At 31.8% G+C, this 18,789-nt stretch overlaps 1 protein-coding gene across 1 annotated transcript; it reads right to left on the bottom strand.

The window, feature by feature from the left end:
• Positions 1 to 3,175: 3,175 nt before the first annotated feature.
• On the bottom strand, positions 3,176 to 11,300 carry LOC114754790 (uricase-2 isozyme 2). Its single transcript, XM_028943620.1, has 8 exons — positions 11,021 to 11,300; positions 9,499 to 9,591; positions 9,155 to 9,230; positions 8,152 to 8,261; positions 5,898 to 5,989; positions 4,723 to 4,896; positions 4,447 to 4,537; positions 3,176 to 3,540 (listed from the first exon to the last, which is right to left on the bottom strand). Exons 1-8 carry the CDS (start codon positions 11,222 to 11,224, stop codon positions 3,457 to 3,459), a joined length of 924 nt encoding a protein of 307 aa, XP_028799453.1. The 5' UTR covers positions 11,225 to 11,300; the 3' UTR covers positions 3,176 to 3,456.
• Positions 11,301 to 18,789: the final 7,489 nt, after the last annotated feature.

The raw sequence follows: 18,789 nt of genomic DNA, 5'->3' as shown, positions 1-18,789 counted from the left end.
TCTCCAGGAACGAAGCTGAGCTAGATTGAACTAGATTTTGGAGGTGATGGTATACATGGAAACGTAGTACCGTTATTATAGAAGGTCATAAAGTTTCTGAAGTTACTGACATAATATATGGGGAAAATGAGAATAAAAGACCTAAAGAAAAGAATATTTCTTAAGAAGAACCACAAAAGTTATAATTATCGAGTAGGACCAGACATCAAAATATAATTTTCAAAATACTAAATTGCCCCATTATCCATTAGGTATCTTATCCCTTATTGGCCTTAACTCGAGCCTATGGGATGCAAGCGTTGGAGTGGGGGAGAGTATGATAAATAAATTCCATCTACAGATTTCATTGAAGAATTTTTAGAAGTTTGTCGGCGAAATAGCTCAGGAAATAATGCAAGAAGCCTTGAGACCATTGATGTTCAATTTGGTATTTGTATTATCATCATACGGAAATGGCAGTGGTAACGACAAGGAGGAAGGTGGTTGCGCCGTCTAGAGGCGTCGAAGTTCTCCTTATAATTTGATTCTGCTTATAACTGTAGGTGTTAGTGCTGCATCGTTTGAGTTTTTGAGTTTCTGTACCGTGTTTGTGGGGAAGTCACAGAGAATTTGAGGGGCAATTTAGTACTTTCAAACTTACATGTTGATAGTTGGTTTTTCAGGTCTTTTATCATAATTTTTCCTAATATATACTCCTTTCGTTCCTTATTATAAGAGACGAATAACCGAATTACGTTGATAAAAAAACGATTAAAATTAGTTAAGGGTAATCAATGTGGAAAAAGTATAACTTTTTTTCTCTCAAAAATGCCCTCATTAATAAGGAGAGAGAGCATGAGAGAGGACAATTAAATTATTAAAAGAAAAAGAAGTAGGAGGGAGAGAGAGTGTGAGTTGGAGACAAAATAAATAGGGGTAAAATAGAAAATCAACACAAAAAAATAAAAACAACTTTTAAGTGTCTCTTATATATAGAAACATGCTATAAGCATTAAATGTCTCTTATAATAAGAAACTGAGTGAGTATAATATTAGCCCTACCAATAGTTTGGCGTCATGCATGATATCATACTAAATTCTAATATCGCGCAAATAAAAGGTCTTCCATTTTTTGACATTAAAACTGAGTGGTGATAGATATGGATGGCATTACATTAACCTTCTTAAGAGTTTTGAACTTAATTAAATCATGTTTGGTAATTCATGAATTCATATTTTGATTTGTATGGTAAAAATTTTATTGTTGGTGACAGTAGCTTCCAACATAACATGGAATTATAATTTTATCTTTAATAATATAGAGCTAAGTTGACTAATTTAAATAAATTAAAAAATTAATTTAGTTATTTATAATAAATAAATTTTTTTTAAAAATATCTATTATTTATTAAATTTATTATTTGATAAAACCTTTAACATTAACTACCTAAAGATTATCTATCTAACATTAAGCAAATTTTGTCAAACTTTCAAACTTTGTCAGATGCGTGGGATAGCTGCGTACAATTTGGTAGTGATATGGGTTTAACTTGATCGGAGAGAAAAAGCAATTGCGTGGGGAGAGTGCCTTGTTGAAGATTGAGCTTGAAGCCCCACATCGCTGAAATTGGGCTAACTTGGTCAGATGAAGAGACAATTGCATGATTGGAGGATAGGGATTTGGGGTGTAGGCCCACAATTATTGGTTTAGCGCACCACCCCCCCCCCCCCAAAAAAAAAAAACGAAGAAAGAAACAAAATGAAGCGCCTTTTACAATTTTATTATGTCCAGATTATTACTAGTATCCTCTGTTCTTAATATAACAACTAATTAGAAAATAAATTTAGTATTAAATATAAATTTTTATTTATTTTGTCTTTTATTTTTTCTCAAGATATTCTTATTAATTACAAGAAAATTTTATCAAGAGATAACTCTAATCATCTAGTACATATTATTAAAAAGGATAATTTAAAGAGATCAATATATATTTTTTATAAATAACTAACTTAGTTAGTTTTTTAACAAACAATCCCTGAAAAAAGACTTTGAAAATTAAAAAATTACATATATGGATTCGTTCACAAAAATTGTTATCATTTACTTATCAATTGTTATTAAAACCAATACTAATATTGTGACTAGTCTCAATTTGCAATTTTTCTTTTTTCAAGATTTTTTTTATGATTTTCTTTTTTTTTAGTATCTTCCAATTAATTAATTTTTTTAAAAACATCAAAAGTCAAGTACAGACTTGTAAAGAAGACTGCTAATTTGTGACGCCCCTAATTGAGGTCCCAACTATCCTATCCTACTCTAGCTAGAACTGATAATATGTAGGTTCAACCAGCAAAAAAGGTTGGCTTCCACCAGTAAACAAGCATTTCTTTACTCACGCTGCCACGCCTGCAACTCATCGTGGGTTAGCCCGCCTGCTTGGAGACTAACTTATATTTATTTTTTAATTATTATAATTATATTATTATATATTATATCTTATTTAAAAAAATTTAAAAAAATACCTATATAATTTATTTGGTGCTTTCAATAAATTATTTTTTTAAAAAAACAAAAATATCATTATATATATTTTTTGGATATTGTATAAAAAAATATTAAAAAAATAAAAAAATTTCAAAAAAACAAAAGTAAATAATTATTGATGGGTTAGCCCGCTAACCCATCTTAATAAGATAGGATCGGCTGGAAGCCAACTTACTTTTAAATAAGATTTTTTAACCCGACTCATACCAGCTCTAGTCAAGCTCGACAGCTAGGGTCGGTCTCCTTCATCACTTCGTGGTTCTTCCATGTTGTGGGTCTCCTTTGCAGAGTAATGAGCACAACGCGGTGCATTCCGTGCCACAAGTCTAATCTCAATGTTCCAGTCAGAATAAATAAGATTCCTGATCCGTAAAATTTCAGCCTGATGCGGGCGGTTGATTCCACCTTCTCTCCGTATCAAGTGATAGGCCTCCATTGAATTTGTATAAATTCTAATTTAAAAAGATCAACGCATATTTACAATAAATAACCAATTTAATTAATTTTTAATTTTTTTAATATATTCAAATTAATTATTTAGTTCTTATATTATCGATCAAACATAGTATTATAATCAGTCCACTTATTATTCAGTCCGATTCACTGGCTCGTGGTTCATTCTAGTATCCAGTCCGGTTTTCATAACTCTGATACGGACAAATTCAAGTCTCAATTCAACTGTACTAAAATATGAGATGACAATGAAACCAACTTGTCCAGTCCAGCCATAGCATCTCATCACATAAACACAGCATTATCACACAACAATAAATACAACATGACATGCACCATGCAAGTCTTACATTTGCTCATATTGTTATTCCATGAAACAGGTTTATTTGAGAACTATCTACATATAAAAATAACATAATCACAGTTGCGTGAAAAGCTGCAATTTCCAAGGGCCAGAAGGGATGGACTTCTATTACCCCTTACATCTTTGACCAGATACGGCTCAAGCTAGCTTGAATTGACCCATGGGGCTCGTCCGTTGGCAAGTATACATCATTATCAAACTGGGGGGAAAAAAAAGAAGGAAACAACAACAACAACAATAATTTGAGATGTTAATTTCAAAGTAAACACATGAAATGACAGATACTAGTACATATTGACAACCCACATGCTAGTAAGGATATTCAAAATAGTAACTGATATAATGATAAGTTGTAATTAATATATTTATGAAAGAAAAGGAAAATATAACAGGCAGACTTGTTCAATTAGATGATGCGTTTAACAAGTGGCTTCTTTAGTTGTTCTCGATGATTTATTCATGTTTCTTTGAAACTCACTGACCCATTGGGTTCACAACATTGATACACCCTTTACCTCCTACAATATTTCATCTCTAGCAAAGGTTGAATGTAACTTAAGTCAAGCCATCTACCGCATGGGTGTGAATATAGTTTAGACTAATACTAATCTAAATACTACGTCCGGTCTAAATATGAGACCTAGTTGGAAATTCAATTTGATTCTAAATATAAGACGTCAGTCCACTTTGTCTCCCATATTTATTCATTTTTTCCCAAAATAATCCCATAGTAATTACACATGTTAAATGGTTTCCATTTTAATATACATGCATGATTAACAAGGGTATTATAAGAAAGATAATATTTATTTATTACAAATAATTTTCTTAATATTCGCAAATTAATTATCTAGGTCTTATATTAAGAACCGAACATAGTAAATCATAGACAAAAAGCCAAAAGAAAGTCAAGCTTAAATGAATCTCATGATTGGGCATAATTTGCAGCTGCAATCAATACCTAGATGGAAAAAAAAAATGAAAATCCTAGTTTTTTTTATAACATTGAAGATCTCCTTCATTGTACCATGTTTGACCTCCCACCATGATTCTGTTACGTTCATCAACTTCATCAAGCATTTAAAAGAAAAAGAACTGGTCATACCTTTACAATTTGAGCATCCTTGCTCGAGAGGTTGACAGGTAAGAAATGAAGATTTGGCATGTTCAGTTGGATTGAAGATATGTCAGGAAATCTGAAACATTAATAAATCGATCGTTAATCCCAACATACTCATGATAAGCATCTAATTAACAGCCAGAAGCATGTGTTTGAATTTGAAACCCAAAAGAGAACAGATTTTATAGGAGGAAGGGGTGACAGATAAGCAACTACACCGCACGTGAACACACACACACACACACAAAAAGTAGCAGAGACCTGTCCAGCGTGGCCTTTCCCATTTGATACAGTGTGCTTTGAACAGAGGGGCTGTAGATTCCCTCTTTTGGCGGGCCGAAGAAAGTGTCCATTAGAACTTTTTTGACACCTAGATACTTCTCAGTAAAGTAAATTGGCATTCGAGGGATTCTATGTACAGAATCATAGGAATACCTGCAAATCATTCAGTTGAAAAGCATGACTTTGTATATTCCATGTTAAACGAAAACACACCAACAATAGTGATATAACTTGTGATAGAAATGATTAGTTACAATTGTTCTAGTTAGAGGAGATTTTAATTTTATCTCTTAGAAATCTTAAGAATTTGTGAGCTTGAAGATCTAGTTGCTTTTTCTTCACTGTAAAAGAAACGTGGCTTCTGAGGGATATCATGTAGATATTTACCGGAATACCTGCTGTTGAAAAGCGATGCACTTGAAGTCTTAGTTCTCATGGGCTGTGCGGCACAAACCCTAGCCCAATAAGGGCTCTCTATGTGCTCGGCACTTCCTGTAGCTTGTGATGTTTTTATTTCTTAAAATATTATTTCTGTTTTTATTCTATGTTATTTACAATATTTTAGGTTAGAATCTGTTTTTATCTTATCTGAATTAATTAAGAAGATTTACCCTAGAATACCTAGCTAGAGGAGGCATGTTTGTTGCCTTCACTTTATATATGTTTCCGTATGTGAGAATAAAATATCGCACTGAATAGAAACTTGTTCTGGTGTATTTCTTCACCTGCAACCTATTCTATTTAAAAGCATGATTTCGTATATTCCATGTTAAAGAGAAATCATCATATAACAGTGTGATTTAACTTATAACAGAAATAATTTACCACAATTTTTGTTGGTGAAGATCCTAACTTAGGTTTTGTCCTTTGCTTCTCTTAGATATTTCTGGGTGCTTTTGCTATGAAAATAAACTTCTAAGACAAATAAGAGCCCAAAAAAAAAAGCACTCTTTCGTAGATACTTTCAGGATATTTAAGCACCTTATCCCTAAATAAATCATACCTCAATAATGCTGTGTTACTTATGTTGCTAGCTTCTCATTGTTAGGGTGGCAATAATTTGTGTAAAGCATATGTGCTTGGACTGTGGTTTCTTTTATCATTCAAAGCACTATTACTTGTAGCAATATGTTTGGACAAAAGAAAATCTTCACCTCCACAGTGCCGTAACTTCTGTTGCTAGCATCCTTTCCCGTGTTTCTGGAAGAGCTGTGTACTTGTCCCTTATAAACCCCTCAAAACCAGACTGCTCACAGCAAACTCAAAATCATCAGTCAGGTGGAAATCCACATCAGAAAACTCTCCCTATCTATAACAGCAAAAACCATTATTTTTTATCATTTAGTAACAAGAAAGTCCCTTGAAGAGGTAGGATGAACTAGAAGATCAGAATAACACAAATTAGGTGTACTTGCATTTATTTAACATCCTCATGCAAACAGACTCAGCAATATTGGACAGATTTAGATCTATTATGCATGGTTAATATGAATGCTTAGCTCATAAATATTAGACAAGCTCTAGGGCCTGAGAGTTTCACTGTCTACCACTCAGAAAAGTTTATGTCGGGTACAACTATGTTCAATTCATTCTTTTACATATTATAGAATTCTGAAAATAACAATGATACTCCTCAACCATTTTGATCTGCACTGGTAAATATGACCAAGAAAAGGTTATAACACAACAAAAGCCAGTATAGCAATGCATGCCAAGTATACTTACTAATTTAGTCTTTACTTCAAACAAGGAATTAATAATCAGTTACAAAGAGAGTACCAATCCACTTTTTTTTTTTTTTAACAGCCAGGACTATTTAGGACACTAAAAATCTTCCCCTAACACGAAAACATTGGACAGAATTTGTAATTTTGCCGAACCAAAATGATCTCATTATGCATTGGGCATATAACCAAATATTTTTGGCCAAATGGCTTCTCTGTGTCTTAGACCATAATTTAGTGAAATAGAGAGCCCTTTCATTAGGCTTTTTATTTATTTATTTTTTATTATCTCTGGTTCCGTTGACTTAGTTAAAACCATTGCGATTCTTTCAGCATTATAATACTCCTCCGTCTTTATTATCCAATTTGACTTTTATTTGGTCCTAATTATAAGACCCAATCCATTTTTCATATTTATGCATTTTTTTCCAAGATAATCCTTCTAATAATGATAGTTTTAGCCAATATACTTAATTAGCAAGGATATTTTAGGAATAACAACACTTATTTATTATAAATAACCAACTTAACTTACTTCCTTAATCTCCTCAAATAAGTCAATTGGGTCTTATAATTAGGACCGGAGGAGTATTACTTTTCTCACTGATATTTGCAATATTGACTGAGATTATGACCATTCATTTCATTGTTATTTAGTTAACAAGGGACTGATCAAACTTACACTCCCCAATTCAAATAAATATAAGAAGTCAAGAACTATGAATAGCAGTGCTTGATTAACTTAAAGACACGTATGGGAAAATATCATAAACAAGTAGAAATCGATAAATTCCCAAGTCATCATTTAACTTTAATGATGAATTATAATCCAGCAAATTTTCACTTCATGTTAAACAATATCATCCATAATCCGAAACATGGCAAAACAGTTAGTGGATTAGTGACTTTCATCATCCTCTATAAATTTCTATACATTTTGTGGATAGGATAGGATAAGTCCTTTTTTAAGGGGAAAAACTACCTAAAAAAAGTATTAAAATGTAATTTTTGCATTCACACAATATTGAAACCACAAACGTGTCTCTATCTCCTCTTTAGGATTTTCACAATATGAAGCAAATTTTCAAAAATTCTAGCCTAATACTAATGGCATTTAATAAGGGAACTGTTAGATGGTTTTGCCAAGCTTATGTCTAATAGTTAGAGCACCTTCTATAATCTATTTAAGGTTATAGAATGTTGTTGTCATGTAGTAGTAGTAGTAGTAATAATAAAGACTTATCCCACTAAGTGAACTCAATTACATGGACCCCCATCAACAATCAGTTCTTTAGATATTTCAAAGCAGAGGAGAAGGGTAATGGATGTTAAGACTGTCGCACTCTAGTAATCTTTTCTCTTTTCTGTGAACCATTGTTTTGTTGGTATTGCTGTTAAGAAAGTTGCCATATGAATTATTGGTGCAACATAGGAAGTTGTGAGGAGTGGAGACCATGAGATTTTCGTATTAAAGATTCCAGCCACTAAAAGTGAGTTCAGTGGAAACCATTAAGGAATGGCTGAGAATCATAGCCATGGGAAGTAGTCAGAGAATTGTAGAGCTCCGTCATTGTCATACATGATGTTGCTAAGATGACTAGGAGGGAAACTGCAAGAGGCTAATGGAGACTAATACAATAGTACGAGGTATCTAAATCATATTTAAGCAGTATAATAAGCTTACCTTGGTTGTTTTCAGCACAGACAATCCAGCGATACCAGAAGTCAATTGTAGAGCACCAGACTTCTTTACTATCACCTCAGTTGTATGCTTTTCAGATCCAAGTTTAAAACCTTACAAAAATAAAACAAAGGAATAAATCTACATATTTATATCAATATACAGTTCTGGAACCAATTACAAGGGTCGCTTTATGAAAGCTACCAATTAAGTAGTGCCCATCATACATGCCATCAACAACTATGTGAGGAAGGGTAGAGAAATAGCAGAGAAATATATTCAATCAGTGAACGATACTTTTGTGCTTTAACTATGGGCAATACTATTCATAAGCCTAGAGCTAAGGAGCTTTATACAGTAGTATCCCTAGGAGCCAGCTTATTTCCAATGAACCAAAAATAGAAAATGAAAGCAAAAGCTCAGGAATTCCACACTACGTAGTTTGCGTACAGTAGCATCTTCAATATCCAAAATACTTTTTCTTGATTGATATTTTCTCTTTTCCTTGAAATAAATAATGCAATATCCAGAAATTGACTTTCAAAAAAGTAATCCTAAGATTGTCTTTTAAATGGTCTGATTCAATGGCTACAACTCTTTTGACATTTCAATTGAGAAGCACAGCACCTACTATGCAAGTGGATACCAAACCTCAAACATTGTCGACAGCTCTTATAGGATTCTGGTGGAGAATATGAAGTGTGTTTGAGTGCTTGTGCGTTACAAAAACACATTTTAAGTCTTTTGAAGAATTATTAAGCAGGCAATCATAAAGCCTTCCATCTTTTGCAGTAGAAGCCATTTAACATGTATTGATAGCTCCTTAACCAGAAACAGTTTTAATAAGAAACTTTCATACCAGATTTTTTCACCAACAAATACAAATTTGCATCACTAGCAATAAAGAAATAAAAAACAAACAAGGAAAGAATTGTTCCCGAATCCCTACAATGAAGCAAAATCTAGGAGAAACTTCTAACAGAAACAACATCGCAGAAAGACTGACCATGTCTATGAGGTTGACCATCCACATAAACACGCTCCCATGGTTTTTCCACAATCTTCACAATAGCAGTAGTAACCTACAAAAAGCCAAGATTGCTGTTCTCTCACCTAAGTGATGACAAGCTATATGTAAATTATGAAAAGGAAAATTGCAAGCACAGATTTTAGAAGAGACTGGGGGATAGTTTATAATGGGAAAGTGATAGGAAAAAAGAAAAAGGCATAATACAATCGTATAATTTGTCAAAATTTAGCAATCTATGATTTTCATTCAAAAATAGGCATTCAGTGGCAAAATACAAAAAAGATGGTTTAAAGATTGATATTAAATTGTCTATCAAAAACCTGACTGTAAAATGATGTGAAGTGCTTGGCAAGGACAATAGCAAAGTCCTCCACAGATAGTAGTTCAGAGCATTCCTTTGCCTTTGCATATACCTGATTAGTGATAACAACTGTCTTTCAGTCTCAAAAGTGAACCCAATTACACCTGAAAATTAGGGAATATAACTACAAACATATCCAGATAAATATAACAGACGAAATTTCCCACCAACTGCTAATTGATTATAGCTTCATGATTTCATTTTCACATGAGATACCCTTAATAAGAAAGTAGGATGCAAACGTGGGTACATAACCCAGCTCTCCAAAAGGCCCAACTTAAAACTACAATTTCCACAACATACTACCTCTGGTCCTAAATATAAGAGCTAGTTAACTAATTTAAATAGATTAAGGAAATAAGTTAAGTTAGTTATTTGGAATAAATATGTATCGTCTTTTCTAAAATATCCTTGCTGATCAAGTTTATTAGCTAGAACTATCATTATTTCAAGGACTATTTTGGAAAAAAAAAAAGATAAATATAAGAGACAAAATGGATTGGATCTTATATTTAAGACCAAAATAAAAGTGAAACAAAATCTTATATTAAGGACCAGTGGTAGTATCATATCTATGTTCAATCCAGAATACTCTGCTCTCACTATGGCCATGTCTTTGACATCCCAAGCTGTTGGATACGATTACAATATTTTTCTGTTGTTATTATAAACCTTTTTCTGTTAGTATCTGATTAGTTTTTTATTAATTTGACTATAAAATATTATGTTTGGTAGAATCATTGACCCTAGAATAGGTCTTACTGCCCTCGGGATAAGAGGCGTTAGGTTAACTCTGGTTTTATTTAACCTATTGTAGTGTGCTGATGAATAAATAAGCAAAACTGCTCTTTGACTATGCACGCAAACATCAGCCACTGGGTGAAAATAACAGAGAGATAGAAAAAATCATCATCTGCATGGTAGAGGCAAGCGTCTTAAATTGATTAAGTTGATTGAATTTTCCTCGGGAGACGAAAATCACTTTTAAACAGGACATATTTGACACGAACCTAAACAAATCCAATCAGAACCATCAAATTATAGATCTTCCATCTCTTTGGTAAAGCTGAATCTTATTGCAGGGTGGAAACCAACGGGAATCAAGGTAATCAAATAATCAAAGAAGCCAGCTAATTCCAGGTAGCATAAGAATAGACTCTGATTCCAGTGACATAGTTAATCAGCTACTTAAAAGCCAAACGTAAAAGCATTTAAGATCCAAAATGTTAGGAATATTAGATCCAAAGCGTTTCCTGTATTATTACCAAATAAAATTATAACCAGATTACAACACAAGTAATGAAACTATCAGCCAAATTAACTGTATTTAAGAAATCAATAGTAGAACAGTCTATTAAAAAAAAAAACAGTAAAACAACCTTGGAAAAAAACCGCAAATACATGCATGCATGAGCCACTTTCAAATCCAGAGCACACAGAATTTTCTCGAGAAAAGTAGAACGAGATAGAAAAGAACATACGGTGTTCTTCATGGTGTCTGTGGCAACAATGTCCGAATTGTCGTCTCGGGTATAGGAGGAGACGCAATCGGAGAGGAGGCTGATACTGACACTCCACTCCACCATGAAATGGCGTCCATCCTTATCCTTCCACACGCGAGCTACCCTCACCCTCTCCTTTCCGTGCCTCTGCTCGAAGTTGAATCCGTTCACTTCTTTTGCCATCGTCGCGATTGAGACCGACGACTCCGATTCCAATCACCGCGGTTTCGGTTCTGTTTATATAGCGAAGATTCCGCAATAGAAAATTGGTCGCTATGCGTCATCTTTCTGCAATCCTGTGTGCGCGTTTCATTCCCCGAAACAACAATTGTTCTCTGCCGGGGAAGATTAAAATTAAAATTATTTATACAAGAGTGGGTTAGTCTCTAATTGTTTGTGTTGTAAAATTTGAAGACGCAGACTATATTTAATGTTACGGTGAGTCATTAATATAGGAATTAGTTTAATACTTAATTTAGTTATAAATATAAAATTTCAATTCACTTAGATTGTTTGGATAGAAATAAAATTATGATTTTAAAAATACATACGAGATAAGTATCTGTTTGGATTAGCCGTGAATAACTGTAATTTCATATAATCGTGAATTTTATAAGTGACACGGGCCATAAGTGATATTGATTAATCATAATTTCTGTTTATTTTTTTATATAGGTGATTTTAAAAATTGTGGAAGAATGTAGGAGATAATATTTGAGGAGAGATTTTTGAAAGAGCGTGAGAAGATAAATTAGAGAAAATTTAGGTGCTGAAGATTGATAGGGATTTTTTTAAACGCATAAGCTACTCCTTGTTGTTTATCTTAAAAGTGCGGTAGACGGGTAAAATCATGATTTATCGGGATTTTATAAAAATTACTTAAATGAGACAAACATGCTTCATAATCACTTATTCAGATTTAAACGGATTTATTTGAGATCATACGACTTAGCCAAGCAAGCTCTAAATGTGTAGAGGAGTTTGACTCGATTTGCCAAAAAATACTTTTGGGGTTACCCAAACACCTCTTTGGTTTTTTATATTTATTCATTTTCTCCAAAGTAATCATTATAATAGTTATACATGTTAAATATTATATCAAATGGTACTTCTAACAATACACATGATTAGTAAGGGTATTTTAAGAAAAATAACACATATTTATTACAATAATTTAAAAAAATTTTAATATACTTAAATTAGTTAATTAGTTTTTATATTACGGATAGAGTTAGTATGAAAAGTCTCAAAAAAAAAAATTCTAAAGATAAATAGAATAGACATTTTAATTTAAAATTAAAAATAAATCTAATAATTAACTTTTTTACTTTATTTTTGTCATTGTATTCCTGTGGGTTGGAAAGTTGAAACATGGGTATTTTGCTTGTATCAGTAAGGGCCTATTTGGTTTGAAGGAGTGGTAGAGAAAGGAAGGGTAGGGTAAGGAAGGAAAGTTTTTAATCTTATCTTGTTTGATTTAGTTGGAAGAAAAGGGAAGTAAGAAATTTTTAATGATCTCTTCTTTGGTTTAAGAGAAAAGCAAAGGGGAGGTAATAACTAATTTATCATTATATTCTTACATGCTATTTTAGATTTTTTTTAACTTCTATATTATATAAATTAATTCAAACCTTATTTCAAATTTTATAATTTATAAAAATTCACTCTCATGTCGACGTGTCACTTTGTGTATAAAGCAATTAATATGATGATATTTTTATAGAGAAAATTGTAAAAAAAGACCTTGGAATTGCAAAAACGCAGATAAGGATTCTTGACAACTTCACTTTGGGTTTTAACAATAATAATATATCATGAAGTTGTCAAAACCCAAAGTGAAGTTGTCAAGGGTCTCTATCTGCGTTTTTGCAATTCCGAGGTCTTTTTTTTTCAATTTCCCCATTTTTATATCTCTAATTGACATAATAATTATTTAGAAGATCAAAATTAACAAATTTGATCCGATCTAATACCTTTTGGATAGCATTAGTAAAATTATTAATTTTTTTATTTAAACTTGGTTCAAGCAAAATGAACTCGGGTGAAAAAAAAAATGACTAGTTGATATTAAAATCTCAACATAAATCGTATCCTATGGATAAGTAAGATGTAAGTGGTGGAGAGGGAAAATGAACTCTTCCCCTCATTTAGTTACAAATTTTGAAGAGAAGAGAAGCCAAAATGTTATCTCCCCTCTATCCTCCTATCCTCATTTTAGCTCCCTTCCAAAAATTAAGGTTTTTTTGGAGGGTAACTAAAATTTTGGATCACTATACCATTATATTTTTTATTTGATATTTTACTATTACCCATAAAATATATTATAATAATATGTATTTCATTAAAAATATATTATAATAAAATTAAATAAAAAATAAAAAATATTATTTCAATAAAAATTATAATATTATAAATTTAATATTTTTTATAAATATATTATTTTTATTGAATATATTTTAAAGCTAAAAAAAGCATAGCGAGAATAAAATTTCATTTTTTCAAAGCATATCAAATTTGTTAATTTGATTATTTCAAATATTTTATTGTATTAATTAGAATAAAAAATACTGTACCAATTTTTTAATGCATATGTTAACATGATAAGACAGAATTTTTATTAAATTATATAATTTAAATTAAGATGTAATTAGTTTATATAATATATTAATAAAAAATATAAATTAATATATAAAGATAAAATGATAAATTCATTATTACTATCCTTCCCTCCACTCTCTTAAATCAAATAAGAGATTATTAAATATCTTTGTCTCCTTTTTTTTTAATCAAATCAAATAAAGTGAGAGTAAAACTTTCCTTATCCTCCCCCCCCCCACGCCACCACCGGCAAACCAAGGAGGACCTAAGGAAAAAGAGTAAAAGAATGGATTTTTATTTTGATTTTTATTTCATATTTTTAATATATTTTTATTTAAATTTATATCTTTTGTCCACGTTTAAATTCATCATCATCTACGTCTGCACAACAGAGGCCGGTAAATTATTAATCAATTTGGACTGAGCAGCATGGGTCCACTGGAATAGAGGCAAAAGCAAAACTACGTGCGATTGTTACTACAGTTTTCTTCAAAAGACTTGATTAAAATAAAACCAATGAGGGATCAAATTTCCATTAAAAAAGTAATCACATTTAGTACCTATCTTAAACAGAATTATCTCCAATAGAAATATATCTATATCTGCCAAAAAAATTTTGAAAAAAAAACCAATTTTATTAAAAAATAAAATGATCCTCAACCAAATATACTCCTTTAGATGAGAAATTACGAAACCAATAAAGACCAAGAGGCCTAATAAAAAGATAAAAACGGAAATACCGAACAACAACGTGAATTGAAAAAAAACATGGAAAGAAATGTTGAGAACTTGGCCATAGAATATCCTGAAAAATGGCAAGCCTGCAGCTAAAAATATTACTCTATCTGGTTCTTACAATAAACACACAATAAAAGAATTTACATATAAATTAATGAAGTTAGTTAAAATTAGTCATTTTTTATCAAACACTCCCTCCAATCTTATATGTAAGATATAAGTAATTAAATTACGTAAATTAAAATTTTAATTAAAATTAATTAAATGTAACAAATTTGTAAGAAACGTTTTTCTCTTTCCAAATATACCTTATTTATAGAAAGGATGATTGAAAGATGGAATGAGTGAAAAATGAGGAAAAATGTGTAAGAAAAAGAAGGTGAAAGAGAGTCTACCTAAAGGGAGAGAATAAATGCAAAGACAACTGACGAATATGGGTAAAAATACAAAAAAGGTGAATTAGAATTTCATAGATATACAAGTATTAAAAAAATCAGTCATATCTGAAAAATTATAACTCATACAGAGAATTGAAAGACGTATCAAAATTACTATCAATAAGATTATTTGGTTGATTCCGGCAAAAAAAGGATTATGTGTTTGATTAATTTATATTTGGTTAAGAATATTAGGTAGGAAAATTAATATTTTAAATGAAAAACATGTTATATTATGAAATATGTTAAATATAATATAGGAGTATATAAGAACAATAATTAATGACAAACTAGAGATATTAATGTCCTGGCGCGGGCTTTTTTAGAAGTGATTAATAGAAATAATATAGTGAAATATAAATATATGAAGAGATTTATCTTAATTTTAAAAAATACTTTTAAAAAATATTTTTAGAGATATCCAAACACCCTGAGGAGAAACAAAAGTAGTGGAACAAAGATTGCAACAACTTGCAGTCTCTATGTCCATCTTAACTAAAATCGGACCGGTTAGTGAACTGTTCGAGATAGTGGATCAAGAGTCAGTGGATTAGACTGGAGTCAAACAGGTAATAATTAAAATAAATTTAATTTAATGAAAACGCAAAAAGTATTTATATTTTAATAATAAAAAATAATATTTAATTTTTTATTTAAATACCATGTGAAATTTTTCTTCCTTTTACTTTTGTTCTTTTTTTGGGTTTCTCCTCACGTCACTCACTTGCTGAATTCTCTCTTTTTATTTTTTACTTTTTTCCCATCCCTACTCTCTTGCTTTTTCATCTCTCTCCAACACGTGAATGCTCTCGTTTCTTTTCCCTGCTTCAACACGCATGAATGATCTGGATTACGGTGACTTTTCGCTAATTAATGACAAACTAGAGATGCTGATTTCCTGGCGCAGGCCCAACCTAATTCTTGAGGCAGCTTGTTCTCATTTATTTTTGTAACGAAGTGCACAGCGACTGATAAAAAAACTATTTAAATAGAAATCAAATTATAATTTTAAAAATAATTTTCTAATAAGTAAAAAAATTTATCTTAATTTATAAAAAATACTTTTAAAAAATATTCTTTAGAAATATCTAAACATCCTGAAAAAAGAAACAAAAGTAGTAGAATGAAGGCTGCAGCAACTTTGCAGTCTCTTTGTTCATCTTAACTAAAAAGATGGTTAAAAAATAAGGTACTTAGAACCGAACTGATTAGTAAATTGGCCGAGATAGTGAGTTAGATCAGAGTCAATTTAGAATCAGATGGGTAGTAATAAAAATAAATTTAATTTAATAATAAAAAATAATATTTAATTTTTTATTTAAATACCATGTTTCTTCCTTTTATTTTTTGTCTTTTTCATGGTCTCCCCTCATGTCACTCATTGACTTCTCTCTTTCCATTTTTGACTTTTTTCCATCCCTACTCTCTTCCTTTTTCATCTCTCCCAATGCTCTTTTTTCTTTTCCCCATTTCAACATGTATAAGTGATCAGATGATAAAACTGGTTGATAGCTTCTACTCCTCCTTACTCTATGAGTAGCATTATATGCGTTCAAATCTGGATTTTCAATGGCGACCATTTTGCTCTGTAGTTTGTATGCGCATTGCCATTCTGCAATCACTACTCTAACTGCCATCGTGCTAAGCACCAACTTGTCCATAGACAAAATAGTGCCGATTGCGTCTTCCGAGAAAATGACACCAAATGCACCAGTGTCTCACCATCTCTAAAGATCTCACTCCAATCGCCGTCGGAACTGTCAAGGGTAGGCTAACATAACCACTCTCACCCCTCTCGTCCTCTATTAGCGAAACAACTCCTCTTCTTTACTACACTTGTCACTAAGAAAGTATCTAACTTCAAGCTTTGGCCATAATGACTGGCAATTTTTTTTTTTCAGCAAGGAGGTAAACCAGTAACCCGCCCAACCCACAAGGTTACATGGGTTAATCCCGAGTTATCCCAAGTTAGGGCAGCTTACACCAGGTCACAAAAATTCCAAGTTAGAAACTTGATCGGACTGGCCATATGATTAGGTCCCTGAGTTTCGAACTGACTTGGTCGGTTTGGTTCGAGTTTTAATACAATGTTAAATAGTTAACTTATAAATATTAAAAAACTTAGTTAGAGTATTATTTATAATATTTAATTTTTAAAAATATTTTTATTAATTACGTGTATTAAAATAAAAAACTTTTAATATCAATATACATAATCACCATAAGAGCCTATTAGGTTGGAAGGGAGAGTGGGGGACGAAAAGGAAAATAAACCTCTCCTTCCATTTAGTTAAAAATTTTAGAGGAAAGGAGAGCCAAAATCTTCCTCCCTCTCTCGTTTCCTCTAAATTGGGGTTTTTTTTCTTAGGGGAGCTAAACTTTGGGATAATTTTATCCTTATACTCTTCCGGTCCTTAATATAAAACCTATTTAACTAATTTGATTAGATTAAGAAAGTTAGGTAAGTTAGTTAATTATAAGAAAAGTGACACATTTTTCCTAAAATACCATAATCATCTTTCTTAATATCCCTCTCCCTCTTCTACTTGATTATGGTTGAGAGAGTATTCATAGGGATAATTTAAAGAAAATTGATAAATATGAAAAATGAGTCATATATTCAGGACCAAAACCAACTCAAGAATTAGTCCTATATTAAGGATTGGAGGAGTATTTTTTTTTGGGGAAAATGACAGCAAAATACTATGTGAATTTCAAAAAGACAATTAAGGCACCTGAATAAGCAAAATGACAAATAGGGCACTGGGTACTAATTTGGAATTTAGATTTTTGGCCAAAAGACCGCAATGCGCTTATTATGTTTGAAAACTGAGGAGATGGAGAAAGGCAGAAACTGGCTCCACTTGGCGAAAACAAGACCCCCAGTCAATGAAACAGGAACTACTTCCACTCGGCGAAAGCAACCCCCCACTCAGTGAAAGCAACCCCCTACTCAGTGAAACAGGAACTGGAACTACCTCCAGTCGGTGAAAGCAACCCGCCGACCCGACGAAAGCAACCCGGCGAAATAGAAAGTGCCCCCACTTGGCGAAACCAAATCCAAGCTCCTCTATTAACCAAAAAGGGTTCTCTGAAATCACATTGCCGCCGTCGCTTTCGAAACTAAACAGGTAGGGAACTTGAATATTGTTGTTCATAGAGCATTTTTGATGGGTCCCCGAAGCTTAAAATGTAATTATGCAGTGATGCTCTTTGTGGTTCCATCTTTGTTGTTCCCATAGAAGTTGCTGTAGGACGAAAAAAGTTGTTTCCATCTTATTGCTCATGTGTTTGGTTGTGTACACATTTGGAAATGATTGTGATTGATAGTGTTTAATCTATTTTGGGTGGCCTTTAATTGGAACAAAGGATTGCTTTTGTTGTGGTGATTGTTTTATTTTGATTTGAAGGAAAACAACAAAATGGAAAGGATAGTTTTGTCAGTGTTATTTGACTTTGTTAAAAAGAGTATAGCTTTCTACGTGGAGAAGGTGAGATTTTAAGGAAGTTGAATTTAGTAAAATTTTGTCTGCATGCGCGGCAATGATAAAGTTACTTTCATTATCATTGAATGGTTTAGGTTGAAAAGTTTGTCCTTGCATGGGTAAAATTTGCAACGGTTATCCTGTTGTAGTAATTTAGAAAGCAGTAATTCTATTAGCTGAGTAGTAAATTTGATGAGGTAAGTAGTAAATAGTACTAATTGGTTTTGTATTGAAATAACAACTATTGGTCTGAGAACGACTAAATTTGTGTTGGCAATGACTGCATTTGCTAACTGATATGTTAATGAAATTTACAAAATTAATTAGAGTAATTGACTACATTCGCTAATGCAAAAGAATAGATTTGGTATGGGAATGACAACATGTTGTGATGCAAATTTAATTGAGTGGACAATGATATTGAGGTGATATATTAATAAAATTTACTACATTTGTTAGTAGAATTTACTACATTTGGTAATTGATTGGA

This window comes from Neltuma alba, unplaced genomic scaffold, assembly GCF_004799145.2.
Source record: "Neltuma alba isolate B1F8T4 unplaced genomic scaffold, ASM479914v2 tig00010189_pilon, whole genome shotgun sequence".
Classification (NCBI taxonomy): Eukaryota; Viridiplantae; Streptophyta; class Magnoliopsida; order Fabales; family Fabaceae; genus Neltuma; species Neltuma alba.
Note: the sequence above shows the minus strand (reverse complement) of the source record. Positions and strands in the feature narration are given on the sequence as shown.

What these genes read in the sequence shown, in the direction of transcription:
- LOC114754790 (XM_028943620.1), bottom strand. Translation starts at nt 11,224, where the DNA reads ATGGCAAAAGAAGTGAACGGATTCAACTTCGAGCAGAGGCACGGAAAG. An exon ending in TCACATCATTTTACAGTCAG is followed by an intron (nt 9,231 to 9,498) that starts GTTTTTGATAGA and finishes GGCTTTTTGTAG; the next exon opens with GTTACTACTGCTATTGTGAA. An exon ending in GAAGTTACGGCACTGTGGAG is followed by an intron (nt 4,897 to 5,897) that starts GTGAAGATTTTC and finishes AATGATTTGCAG; the next exon opens with GTATTCCTATGATTCTGTAC.